We start from the raw sequence: 13,751 nt of genomic DNA on the forward strand, positions 1-13,751 counted from the left end.
GCTTCGAAAAACAAGCGTTTAGAAACAGCTCTGCTCCTATCAACAGTCAATTTCTCCTCCCTCTAATGTATGTTATTCATGGATCCTAAGGGCAGAAGGGGCCTTGGTGATCCTCCAGTCTGACCCCTGCAGAGCACAGGCCAGAGCGTTTCACCCACTGATTTCTATACTGAGCCCAACCTGCAGCGGAACTAGGGTGTAATCTTTCAGAAATATACCCCGTCTTGCTGTAAAAACTCCAAGTGATGGAGAATCTACCACATTCCTTGGCCATCGGTTGCAATGGTTAATTAAACTCACTGTTAAAAATGAGCACCTCCTTTTTTCCAGTTATTGCTAACGACAGGAGCCGGGCAGAGAAAGGTCCTTCTGTTTCGAGGAGGATTTTGGTATTTGAAATCTGGTTTGATTCAGATTTAGAATAAAATTCAAAATTCGCCATGAAAGGGCATAAAGTCTCGGCGTTGGGGCAGTGTGCCCGGTGGGCTGCCACTGACTCACCCACTCCGGGGATACCAGGCTCTCAGTTCCCTGGCAGCCCACAGGCGGACTGTCGGGGAGGTGGGGAGGCAAGATGGCAGGAAACCAGTGGAAACCTGGTTTCTGTTGGAACTTCGTCAAATCAGACTGTGTCCACAGAACATTTCAGTTTTGACAAAACAAAGTTTGTCAAAGTTTTTCCAACCAGCAATACTAACAACACAGGCACGGACACAGGGTAATAATAAAATAACTATTTATATGGAGATGTATTTTATATTCTCAAGTCCCACTGCACTTTACTGACATATATTGCTATACAACAGGGATCACTTCACCCTCTGCTGAAAGGCGACCATTTCTGGTGTGTAGCTTGACAGTAGTTTAACACCTCTGAGCTACACTACACATCAATGTCATTTTAGCACAGGAGATAACAGAGATCTCATTAAAACAGTGAATGGGCGATTCCAAGTTAGACTTTGGCCAGGACCTGTCCCTGGTCTTACAAGCACCCCGGGGAGAGTTAATGACTGCAAGCAGTCAAGACCACCATTGTCTGCCTCATGGATGTGTGTATTCCCTAGCAAAGGTCACACAGCAAAACAGTGATAGAGACAGGAACAAGGCCTAGATCTCCGGAGTGCCAGGCTCCGGGTGCTGCCGCCTTGAATGAGGCTAAGCGTGGCGTGGTGTCATCCCCTTCCCAGGGGCGAGGAAGGCTGGTGTCACCAGGTCCGCTTTGACACACAGGATCCGTTGGACTGCTCCTTAATTCACCACAATAGCAACCAGACCCTCACTTGGGACTCAAGGTGTGTGGAATATGGGAGGCCGTGGTACTAACACTGTGCCCCCTTCAGCTCAGAATCTCTCAGGGACCCCACGGAGAAGGGGATTAAAAGGGGTAGCCAATCATCTAACTACCCTTGCGGTTCATTCGTAAAAATCTCCAAGAGACCAAATAACCAAACGTAGCCAAATGTATTGTCTAAAGACAAATACGAAAAGGAGATATACATGCCCTCCTTCCAGGAAGCAAATTCTTATCTTGGAGCAAGTTCACTTCCCACCGAAGGTGTGCGCCAAGGCTAGACATTTCAGCTAGTAGAACTGATAGTGTGATGTTAGAAGTTACAAAACTCTTTACACATCACTTCAAATGTAAGTTTGTCCCACTAGTTTGTGCCAGCTTGTCCTTGGTACCTCCATATATTTTCCAGATCTCATTTTGACTGCTACATTCCAAGCGTTGATGAGCCATAACAAAAGTACGCTCCGGCTGTACTTGGTACGAAGTGTTCATGCATCTTTGCCTTGACAAGTTTCCTATTTTTTAATTCCAAAGCTGCCTTCAAGCTTTGCAAAGTGTTGTGGGATATCTGACATATAAAGAGAATTGTGGGAAGCGCATAATACATTCAATTAACATAACTTCCCAACACCCATATATATATAAAATATATTATATAAATACCATGTGCATACTGCCTATTAACGTGCTGTATACTACACCTAACATATATACATTGGCTAATAGAACCCAAACCACTCCATCTAACCTTCATGGTGCTAACTTCCCAGCCTGAACAGCACCTTTCACCAAACACTGCACTATTCCCTCGTCATGGGAGCACTCTGACCATCTAAGGGACTTCCCAGAGAGCAGGGGTCATTAGATGGGGAGGGGAAGTGCACAGCACGAGGCATTTATGAAGTTGCTCCTCTTTCCCTAGAGATGCCCCCCAGCTCACATCCAGGGCAAGGGTCACTACGCCTATCTGCACCAATGGAGACACTGACCAGAGTTCATGGCGAGCGAATTCAGGGGTTAGTAAAGCAGCTTGAAGCCGTCCAGTGAGGTGGTTCTTATTAGCCCACTACTCACTCGAAGCTCATTTAATCAGACAGGTCTGAATTTATCTCCGCCTGGACCAACTTCAAGCCATCCAAATGCAGGCGCAGTTCCACTGAAACCAATTACTACACCAGCTACAGTCCAGGTGCTTTAAGATTCCACCTGCCCTGCAGGGTGAATTCCATCCAATAACCTTGAGATCCCTCCCTGCCGGATAGAAGGGGCTTTTAAAGATCCATTACTGGATGCGCTCAGCCTCACAAATGAGAACTTTCAATCATTCACCGTACAGTGGGGTCCAACTCAGCCCCTGCGTGATTCCCGTGCAGGTCAGGAGAGCTGCACTGGGGATGAGTTTGGACCAGTGTTTTTACACACCTGCACCCCGTCATTCAGCCCGCTGTCGTGTCTGATTCAGCCCTGGTTGCAGCCTTTTGGGGCTCTCTGTGCCTGGCAGATGTTCTGCGGATGGATTAGAATTGCAGTACATGAGAGTGCCGGGCTTCTCACCCAGTTCTGTCCTAGAGCCCATGGTACAACAGAACACAGTTTCAGGAGCCCCGCCCCCAAACATTTTGAGACCCCCGCCCATCTAGCCATACTGAAAAAGGAGAGTGGTTGTGCCTCCTAGGTTAAGAACCCATGCTATTATGCATTGCTCTTTATGGCACTTGAATCCAAGACAATGTGGACCTAAGACCTTCAGGAGAAAGTCATCCTCTGCCTATTCTCACCTGCCTTAGATGGCCAATGTGACCCCCCCAGCCAGGGCATAGGCTGGCTGATTACACAGAGCAGCCGACAGATGTGGTGCCATGATGGAAGGAGCAGGTACAAAGGAACCATGAGACAAGCTGGAATGAGACAGTACGTAGAAAGGACAATCGGGGATAGATCAGATCAGACCAGGAGACTGGCGCTGCGCTTGCCCTTCCAATCTCCTACTGTTGCGCCATCAAGTGCACGGGGAGCTTTTGTGTAGACAGGGCGCCCAGATTTTGATGTGGTCCGAATTGGATCAGGGGGCATGGCGGTAAAGACGTCAGTGTCTTGTCTACACTGGAGCTCCCAACATCGCTGCCCCGGCAGAGCTGCCCCAGCACTAGTGGCAGAGAGGGAGATGCTAAGGAAAAGCTGAGTGTTGGCAGAGGCAAAGGAAGTGAAAGCAAACACCGAACGGGGCTGCAGCTGTTCACATGGTTAGAGCCTCTGGCAGCAAACAATTGGATTATGCCCCCCCGCCATCCCTTTCACTATGGAAACCACAGCACGCAACTCCCCACCCCATTGAAAGGACCCTACCTCCATCAGGTCTATTAGCCACAAGAGCCGCTCCTGGGGGAACAGATTCAAACAGACATAAAAGGGAAAAACAAAATGTTAGGGAGGAAGCAGAACAAACAAACAAAACACTGCACAACTCCCTCTCCCCCCACCCCCAAGCTCGCCATCCCATGGCACATGCGTTGGGTTCTCTCCGATGCATTCAAATAAAGGCAGCAATCGCGCCGTTCAGAGAGAAGCGCAGGGAGATGGGGCCAAATAACTAGCATCGGGGGCTGCGTGGGCTCTTTCTTGGTTTGCACAGAAATAACAGGCCCCCTTGAGTTCACCCTCTGTCATCTCCTCCTTCGGCATTACTGGGCAGAGTTAAAGCAAAGGATCAGGGGTTTAGGGGCGGGGAAGGTACAGGAGCTGGCTGATCTGGTCACACTGGTTGCTGTGGGTGCACTAGTCTGAGGCTGCAAGTCTCACGGGTGGAAAGGAAGAGCAAGGATTGTCTGAGGAGTGGTCGTTTTGCATGCCCTGGCTTCCCTACGGACCCTGGGGCAAACCCGGGGCTGATTTACACCCCAGGCAATCCCACTGATTCCTATGGGGTCTGGCTCCATGTGCTCCGAACAGGGTGTAATTTGCAAGGGGGTTGCTCACCCTGGCTCCCGCATTCTGAAGCTCTAGCCCGTGTACCCAGAAGCAGGGATCAGTCAGTTGCTGCAGAGGACAGCCAGAGAGTGGTGGATGAAGGCAGGAATGCATCGATCTGCCCCTTTAGGATCTGAAGGGGTCACCCAATATTTTCCCAGCCTTCCCTATCCCCCTGGTAGCCATTTGACTGCAAAGAGCTAACACCACTCCTTGTCGAGGATTGTTATTTGCCAGCACCCTCTCCTGCCCTCCTATCTCTGGAGATATTTTGATGGCAACCCCCTATGTAGGGTGACCAGATGTCCCGATTTTATAGGGACAGTCTCGATATTTGGGTCTTTGTCTTATATAGGTGCCTATTACCCCCCACTCCCTGTCCCGATTTTTCACACTTGCTCTCTGGTCACCCTACCCCTATGCCCCAGAGTGACTCTGGAGTTTCCTTGTTTGGCTCGATCCAGCGTGTTGCTTTAATCCACTCCAGGTGGTGCAGGAGGTATTAACTATGGGACTCCCATTAAAGGCTGAAAAAACCACGCCCAGTGCCATGAAACTTACGCTCGGAGCTCAGACTGGGCTGCCTCATCCCCAAGAAAGGCCCCTCTGCTTCTCCCCTGTTGGCTGTAGGGTCTCCCATTAGAACAGAGCCTGGCCTGTTTTCCTACTGCCCCCCTCGCCATGCTTATCTGGCAGCAGCCACTGTCGTCTGGTCCTTTCAGGGAGGTTTTAATTTCCAAGGCAGCTAATGCGTTTATGATGAAAGGCAATTTACGGCCGGGAAATTAATTTTGTGGCCGCGCCGCTGCATGCTTAGAGGTGATTATGATAACTTAATTAGACGGTGCACACGGCGACGGCCCGAGACATTGCAAAGGAGTCGCTTCCGCGCCGGGAGGAAGAGGACTGGCAGGGAATGCAGATGGCGCGATTTCCACCCTCCCTGCTGAGACGGGGAAGGGGGTGATAGGGAGCATGTGTGTTTATGGGGGCACGGGGAAGAGGGGGACTTGGTTAAAGGGACAGCTAGAAAGGCAGTTGGAGCCCAGGCCTGGTCAATGAGAAAGGGAGGGCGGTGATATAGGGCGGGATTTTCAAGCGGGTTCAGTGTTGGTCAGACTCTCCTGCACTCCCTACTGACTTCAGCGAGTGAGTGAGAGGGGGGGTGGGTGTCCTTAGGGACCTGATGAAGTGGAACAGCTCAGCCCTTCTCTCTCCAAGACAAAGGGCCTTATCTCCAAGCTCTCCCAGGACCTTTAAGGAGCACTCCACCAGGTTCATCACCTCTGCGGTCCCCGGGACCCTGAAAACGGCCCTTTCCCAAAGACCGGGTGTGTCATCTCCAAGGTCCTGCATGACCTACAGCTGACGTCTCCTCACAGATCCTGGACACCACCCCGAGGGCCCTAAGGACTTACAACCAGACCCTCCCTAGAGGAAAGCAGGTGCCTCATCCTCCCGCTTGTTCGGTTCCCTTTGGCCCATAGTGGCAGGAGAGTGGAGTCCAGAGGGTGATTCAATGCACTGGTCTCCAGCACAGCAGAGCTCTGCCCCCTCCTGCCCCCATTCCCACCAGAGCTCAGGGGGTGGAATAGCTCAGTGGTTTGAGCATTGGCCTGCTAAACCCAGGGTTGTGAGTTCAATCCTTGAGGGGGCCATTTAGGGATCTGGGGCAAAAATCTGCCTGGGGATTGGTCCTGCTTTGAGCAGGGGGTTGGACTAGATGACCTCCTGAGGTCCCTTCCAACCCTGACATTCTATGATGATTCTATGTGACTGCTGAATTGCTTATGGGGTGTCCATGTGCATTTTCCATGTGCTTCAAGGGTCTCTCCGTTTGCCCTGGCTGCCTGGATGGGGTCCACCAATACCACTTATACACAGGTCAGGGGAGATCTCGGGGCATGAGTCTGATGCTTCAGCCCCCACCTGTTACTGAAGCCATGCATATGGCATCGGGGGTAGAAGTGCTGTCACGGCGCCTTTTGAAGCAAACCATGATATTCTCTAGGATTATAGCTATGCCTCTGTTGTTCAGGGTTACAGGGTTTGCCCAACGAGAGCCGATCACTGGCCAATCAAAGCTGGCACCTTGCCATCGACAGTGGCCCAGTATCTCTTGCTTCAGAGGGAGAGATTTCCTCTTCTCTCAAACAATTCACTCGGCTGATTCTGCCATGCTGTGGAGATGGAGGAGGGGACGGGCCAGGGGGTTGGAAGGCCGATTCTTCCTGGATGCCTGTGGCAATCTGCTTGTGCCCTGAAGCATGTTCGGTTTGATCACGTTGATCTTAGCTTCAGAGCGGTGGGGGCAGTGAATGGGCAGCACTTTTAGAGCTAAGCCGGCAATGCCATTCTCCTCCCCCGCAGGCACCACCTCAGCGCCACCTCTGCATAGAGACTCGTGTGATGTCTCCATGATGCCTGCAACCCGCTGCCAGAGTGGAGCTCCTGCACCGTGTGAGCGCGGAAGGCGGGAGAGAGCGGGCGAGCTTGGAGAGCATTTTGGAGAGCTGAGGGGGAGCAGGTTTGCGGAGGGTTGGGGGGGGGGAAATGGGGTTTTTACAGGAGGACTTCATGGGATGGGAGGGAGGGGGTAGGGCTTCAAGGAGAAGCAGGATGGTTTGGGAGGCTGACTGGGAATGGCAGGAAAGCTGAGCGCACTTACCCGAGCCGAGCTGACCGTGGTGGAGGTGAAGTGGCTGCTAGTGGAGGAGCCGGTGTCGCTGTAGGACGTCATGGAGTAGGAGTCCGCACTGGGCACCGAGGGCTGCCGGGCCTTCATGGACTCGATCTCCCGCTTCAGAACCAGGTTATTGAAGCGATCGAGGTCCTGGGGGGCTATCACGCCCCTCACCTCAGATAGCAGCGAGAACTGGATGTGGGGGGGAGGGAACGGCCAACATGGAGACAGTGCATGGGACAGCTGGCCGTTCGCTGCACCATGAGGCCATGCATTTTTTTAACCCCTTAGTGCCAAGTGTTGGAAATCCTAACAGCAGCCACCACCTTTGCAGCCAGGCCTCGTAAGCGGATCCCGCAGTATTTTCAGGTTTGCACGCTCCCAAAATGACTACGTGTGCTCCAGCCAGCAATGATGCAAGCTGATGACCATGGTGCATGTAGAAATGCACAGATGTGCATGTGCAAATGCTGCATTTACTAACCGCGTCTGTATCAAACCCAGCTGAGCCCACAGCCCCCTTCAGAACAATGCTCTCCGCTCTCAGCACAGCGGGCGCGTTTCACAGCCGCACGGAGAAACCCCAGTAAATTGGACAACCATTTGCTTTTCACTGTTCCCTCCTCCGGCAGCGAACTCCATTTACTCCCCTTGTGGCCAGGAGCCTGGTCTCATTATGCAATCGGCAAAAGCAGAGTGAGCTTCTGTCCCGTTTCTTAACCACAGCGCTCCGCGGATTTAGAACGAGACCGGCCCATTGTTTAACCGCAGCGAGAGTGGGACAGGCATGCGGCGCCTCCTACTCTGCTATCACAATGGGGGACAAAGGCTGGCCGCCCTGTTACCTGAGTCCAGTGGGATGGAGGCTTTGTATTGCCTGCAGCAGCCCACATCCATCCGGCACTAGTTCGTTAAGAGCAGTACGGGGAGGTCAGGGCAGTCAGTGACCACCCCATTCCCAGGGAGCGGTGTCTTTCAGGATGTGCCCCTCCCACTTTCTCGCCCCTTTGCTCTGCCCCCGCATATAGCCCTGGGTAATTTCATTGTCCACCTGGTGGCTGTGGGAACGGATGCCCCATTGCCCTCCTCCAGAGACACGCTCCAGCATGTTTGCTGGACTTGCCTGGGCTTAGAGGGGCTGAGTCCAGGCTCCTGCCCTCTATTGGCTCCAGGGTTCCCTCCCAGCTGAGAGCGAGCACAAAGAACTGTGCCTGGCTAGATCGCACAGGGGCTCTGCCGCTGTGTGTCACGGGGACCCCAGCTATCTCCAGCCGTATGGCTGGAGTGACTCTAAGCTCCTCACCCCCTGGCACCGAGTTTGTGCACCAGGGCATTCTGGAGAGGTGGTTCAGGCTGTAACCGGCTGCCATCACAGCCCCTTGTTTCAGCCACTCCCTGCACCCATAATCAGTCATTAGTTGTGTTGTGGCAGCATCTAGAGGCTCCAGATCAGGGTCCCATTGTGTTAGGTGCTGCCCAGACACAGAGAGACAAAAAGCTTACAATTTAAACAGACAATGGGTGGGAGGGGAAATAAAGGCCCAGAGAGGGGCAGTGACTTGCCCAAGGTCACGCAGCATGTCAGTGGCAAGGCTAGGAACAGGCTCCCGGTCTCCTGGCTCCCAGTCCAGTGCCCTCCCAGTGGATCATACGGTATCTCTGCTGCAACTTTGGCTTGGGGAATTAGTTGGCCTACAAAACCGCCCCGTTTACTAATGGCTCGCCAGCTGTGGTGTCGCTGGAGCCGGGCTGACTTCAGCCGCTACGCGCGGTTCCATTTGTTCTGCTGTGGGTGAGCTGCGCTTCCCTGGCGCTGGGGGTAGCTCTGCCTTACCTTGGCGTGCGTGTTGAGTAGCTCGAAGAGAGCCATCACGAGGGAGTCAACGGAGATGTTGGTCTCCTTGTATTCGTCCAGGTAGTAGGCCATGGTCGCCCGCTCCTGTTCATTCAGAAGGTGGCGAGCTTGCTCCTCTAGCATGACGCGGGTCTGGTTCACCAGGCTGCTCAGCGTCACCTGGGAGCCAGCCAGGCCCCTGTAAAACACGGGCTGAAAGAGAACACATGGGAAAGGGTTTATCCTGGGGCTGGATGGCTGAGAAACTGGCCTCAGAAATGCAGCAGCAACAGTAGACAGAGGTTGACCGTAGCGCCACGTTAAAGGTTACATCCCCCCACCCAGGGCCTCTGCTCAGCCATTCCTGGCCAGCTAACACTTCTGTCAAGGCTGAACTGAACTGAGAGCTGGGGAAAGGTGCCTGATTGGAGACCGGCCTATAGGCTGAAGGCCTCTTATCTTCAGAACAGGTGCACTATGGACAGCGGCAGAGCCATCTTCTCTCCAGCCCAGAGTTACCGCCCCTCAGGCCAGGCCGGGAGGGACCAGGTCTAGGGTTGAGAGGGGAGTGAGGCCTTCTGGTCTGTTTGCTACTCGGCCGCCCGGCTCAGGCTCCCGCTGGTGGTTTTTGTGAGGCGGACGCTGAATGGAGAGCGCAAGCTCATTTCCCGTCGGCCACCAGGTGGTATTGACTAAGGCCTCCTGTAACGGGGGAGTCCGCCACTGAGCGCAGCAGCGCCTGGTGGTCAGCCCACCCCACCGGCTGGCATTAAGGGTGCACAAGGGTCCAGGAGATACATCTAGACCTAAGGGTCCTGGGAGTGAATGGTGCTTGGGGAAGGAATCTGGACACGGTTCCTCTAAAGGCCTGAAACCTTGCAGAGAAAGCAGGGCAAGTGGCCCCTCTCCCCCAGCTAACTGGGAGAAGGGGAGCAGCAAAGAGGCCACCGGCTCCTCACAAAGGGCAGGCGCTGGCGGGAGGACGAGTGGGAGTTCTGCTGAAGGGAGCTGGCAAAAGTCTTGCAGTTCACTTCATTCACAATCCCGGCTCCTGAAGGCCTGGGGAGGGAACCCTGCCTGAAGCAGGTCACAACCGATGGACCTAAGGCTGAGAGGCCTGGGAAAGAACCCTACCTCCAGAGACAGGGCTGAGGGGGAGCTCCTGCCTCCAGGACAGTAGGACTGACCAGTCCCAGGCAAGAGGCAGAGGAGAGACTCTTCCCAGGCCAGCTGCTGCAGGAAGGGCTGGGAGCAGCTCCTAAGAGGCACCTCCACAGCTGCCAAAGAAGAAATGGAAAGAAGTCCTAGATTCCAGGCAGGGATGGTAGAATCCAGAGAGCTGGGGAAAGATGTTGCCAGGCTTGGCAAAAGGGAGGTGCAGCCCCGGGAGAATGGCAGAGGGACTGAAGGAATAGTCCTTGGCCGTCTAAACAGGGCTGGAACCCAGAACAGAGGGCAGGCCTGGGTTCCCCTACCCTTCCCCAGGCCAAGAGCGAAGGTGCGGGCATCCGACAGAGAAGAGGCCAAACATCCTGGGCCCCAGATGGAGGTTGAGGGGCCCAGGCTCAAAAGCCACTAGACTGGGGGGTCCTATCCAGCACTTTTCTGTTAACCCCAGAAGGGGAACAGACTGAGCAGTGCCCTGGCCACAGGTCATGTATAATGACAGACCGTCGTGGCATCGGAAGGACTGCAGGGGGTGCTAGACTGAAAAAAGCCCTGCAACACCACACCCAGGCCCAGGGAGGCGCTCTGGAGGTGAGGTCTGACGACACCCCCATTTTCAAAATCAGCCTCTCCTTTTGGGTGTCCAGCTCTGGCTCTCCAGTGGCGCTGAGCATCTGCAGTTCCCATGGGCTTTCATTGGAGCTCTGGGCACTCAGCGTGCTTGGCAAACAGCACCCACGTGCTCAGGTCTGGGCACCCACACGGTACAGCAACCACTTTTAAAAAACGTTGGCCTTCGTTATTACTAGGCTGGAGTTGACCTGGCCTCTTAAAGGGGAGGGAGCTTCGTAGCCCACGACCAATCCCCCTGAGCCATCCAATCTTCCTAGCTGAGATGCTCCACACCCATTACATGCTTCCAACAGAGCCGTCCTCCTTATAAAGCATCGCGGGAACACAACCCAGCCCAGATTAATTCTTAGCCCTGAAACAAGAGATTCATTATCGGCTTTACGGTGAAGTGGCTGCACAAGCCACAAGGTTTTAATATTAACCTTTTCCTCTGGTCCCAGTTCACATTCTTCCATGGGACTAAAGCCTGATATTTAAAGAGAACGTACTGATGTCCTGCACGTGGCTCGTCTCAACAGCAAGCTACAGAAATCCCTACTGTTCGCTAAACAACCGACTGTAATCGCAAGGTGTCTCTTGACTGACATCAGATGGATAGCTCGGAAAGGGGTGGTGGTGTGGGTAGCTATCAGGTAAGAGCTGCTCATTAGTGCTCTGTGTAAGCTCGGAAGCTTGTCTCTCACCAACAGAAGCTGGTCCAATAAGAAATATTATTACACCCACCTTGTCTCTCATTTTTGTAGGCATTTGGCAATCTGCTTTCCTTCAGAGTTGGCAATGATCCAGACCCCCTCCATGGTGCCCAGGGCTCTGTGCCGAGATGTGTCACTCTAGGTTGAGGAGTAAGATTGAGATCTTGACCGCTCGCAGTCATGAAAGACCTCCCGGCACTATTCACAGTCCACAGCCAGCCGTCCTGGCCGGATTCCAACCTGGGTCATTCAGCCAACCTGACCTCCTGGCATTGGAACTGGTTAGGATGTACCTCCCTTCTGTTCTGCCCTGTCGCTGGGCACTGTTAAGCAGTTGCCATGTTTCACGGCAGAGGTGGCTGCCCTTCAGTGCTGGGCTAAGTGATTCCTTTATAGAAAAGTGTAGGAAGTGCTTTGGCTCCATTTGGATGGCAGGCGATACAGCAAGGAAAGTTCTTTATCATCCGGTAGAGCTAACCTTATGTTTCTAAAAGCAACGGACACCTCTGTGGCGTAGGATGCATCCCAGCTGAGGATGCATCTTCAGTGCATCCCAGCTGAAGATCTCCCGCCCTGAGGTGAGCAAACTGTATTCAGATGGACAAACTGAGGCACAGGGAAGCAGGACTGCTCCCTCCTCAGCAGTGACTCCCCGACACCAACTCCATCGCACTCACAATCATCTCTGATCATCCCTGGGATGTCAGCCACACCCCTCCTGCCAGGACCTGGCCTAAACACACCACCTGTTGGCCCTCTGGAGCCATGCCCTTCTACAGGGACTCTGCTAGGAGATGAATGTGGAAGAAAGAAGCAAGGGAAGACACTGAAGAACAGGACTCGGGAGAGGAGAATTGAACAAGTGAGCAGCTAAGATCAAGGGAGAGCTGCTAGCGCCACTGCACGTGAGCTGTGTGACCTGGTGGGTCAGAAGAGGTCACTGCAGCGAAGTGAGGAGAGGTCATTCAGTGCAAAAATCAATGGGGCTTAGAGGCCACCATGACTGTCACGCTACATGTGAGTACAGAGAAAGGTGGATAGGTACAAACAGAACTCAGGAGTCCTCACTCCTCCTCCCTTAATCTGACCCTGGACCCACCCACAAGCAGGAATAGAACCCAGGAGTCCGGAGTCTCAGGTCATTGCTCTAACCACTGGACCACACTGCCTCTGCCAACAAGTGGGTGATGTGGACCAAAATGGCAGTAGCCCTAGGTTCCTGCCAAGAAAATAGTCACACCCCCCCCCCAAGATTAAAGTGTGACTATCTAAACCTATAGCTATAGAGCTAAAAAATTACTGCACAGCAGCTGGAGAAACAAAGTGTTTGCCCTGCCTCCTTCAGCTAGCCAGGAAGTTATCCCTTCAATCGCTACTGATTTAACATGTTAACACCAGCTTGTATTGCTCCCTGGGTGGGCGAGTGCCAGGCTTCCTTCTAGGTAAAGGGACAAAGGAAGATCAACCCCAGTTCCCTCCCGCCCGCCCCCACAGATGCAAGCTCAGAGCAGAACCCAGACTGAAGAGCCTGCTGAGTACAGAACGCAGCCAGCAGCTCCCAGCTGCGTGCCAGGGAGAATTAAAGGGCTGTTGCTTTTGGAGCGATTTCTAACCTGATGCGTTCCCTGAACAGACCAGGGGGCTGTTGTTCAGCCTTCCTACATCAAGGATGCAAATTGTTGTAAAGAAACAAAAGCCAAGCGAACAAGACACGGGCAAGCCGGGGAAGCAGTGAAAACCTCGCAGGCTGTGAAACGTGGTTTGCCAAATAAGGAGGGTACAGCTGTTATCAGCGCACGCCACCTGTGAAACTTCCCAACTCCTTTCCATTTCAAAGGAGGACGGTGCACAGACAGAGATGCCGATAAGCTCGGCAAAGCGGCAAATCCCCGTCGCCGGATTCCTGGCTGCGTTGTGGCATGCGGTGCTGGGGTGGGGAGCTCCCCGGTCTCAGAGGCCTGGCTCTGCTCAGACTACTGGGCGTTGGAAAGGCCCTGGGTGTGCGAACGTAACAGCTGGTCTGGCACAGGCATAGCCAGGTAGAAGATTATGCTGGTGCCCAGGATGTTTCAGACTTCGCAGCTGGCAGTGACAGGGCACTGCTGGGAAGACACCAATACCGGTTCTGCTCTATCCTTTTCTCAGTGTGTAATTATTCTCATTAAGAAGGCAGTGTGATCTATTAGAACTCATTAATCACAGTCTGACCCCGCTGTTTTCCCTGCACTCTGAGTTCATAATTACCCCCCCCGCCCCAGCTTCTCCTTCCAGGCACAGCGCCACTTCTGGGTTCCCGGATCACTCTCCTGCGGATGCGGCTTCGATTTTGCTCCACCTCTGGGGTGCAACTCAGTAAAGCTGCCATGGGGAACAGCCCTGGGAGGGCCGGCAGCACCCCACCACTCGCTTGCAGGAGGGAACTCACCTACTACCACTGCAGCTCTGCGCCCCGGTTGAATGCAAAGCTGTCTTGAGCAGGGG

At 53.6% G+C, this 13,751-nt stretch overlaps 1 protein-coding gene across 2 annotated transcripts in view; it reads right to left on the minus strand.

Moving 5' to 3' along the window:
* The window catches only part of WHRN (whirlin), a 99,953-nt gene that overhangs the window by 18,919 nt on the left and 67,283 nt on the right, over window positions 1-13,751 (minus strand). For both annotated transcript variants that reach the window (XM_024206063.2, XM_024206062.2), the window contains exons 7-8: window positions 8,779-8,991; window positions 6,930-7,136 (exon numbers count right to left, since the gene is read on the minus strand). In XM_024206063.2, coding sequence (XP_024061831.1) covers window positions 6,930-7,136; window positions 8,779-8,991 — 420 coding nt within the window. The remainder of the gene's footprint in view (window positions 1-6,929; window positions 7,137-8,778; window positions 8,992-13,751) is intronic.

The sequence above is a fragment of the Terrapene carolina genome, unplaced genomic scaffold, assembly GCF_002925995.2.
Source record: "Terrapene carolina triunguis isolate 2854851 unplaced genomic scaffold, T_m_triunguis-2.0 Scaffold238, whole genome shotgun sequence".
Lineage (NCBI taxonomy): Eukaryota > Metazoa > Chordata > Testudines > Emydidae > Terrapene > Terrapene triunguis.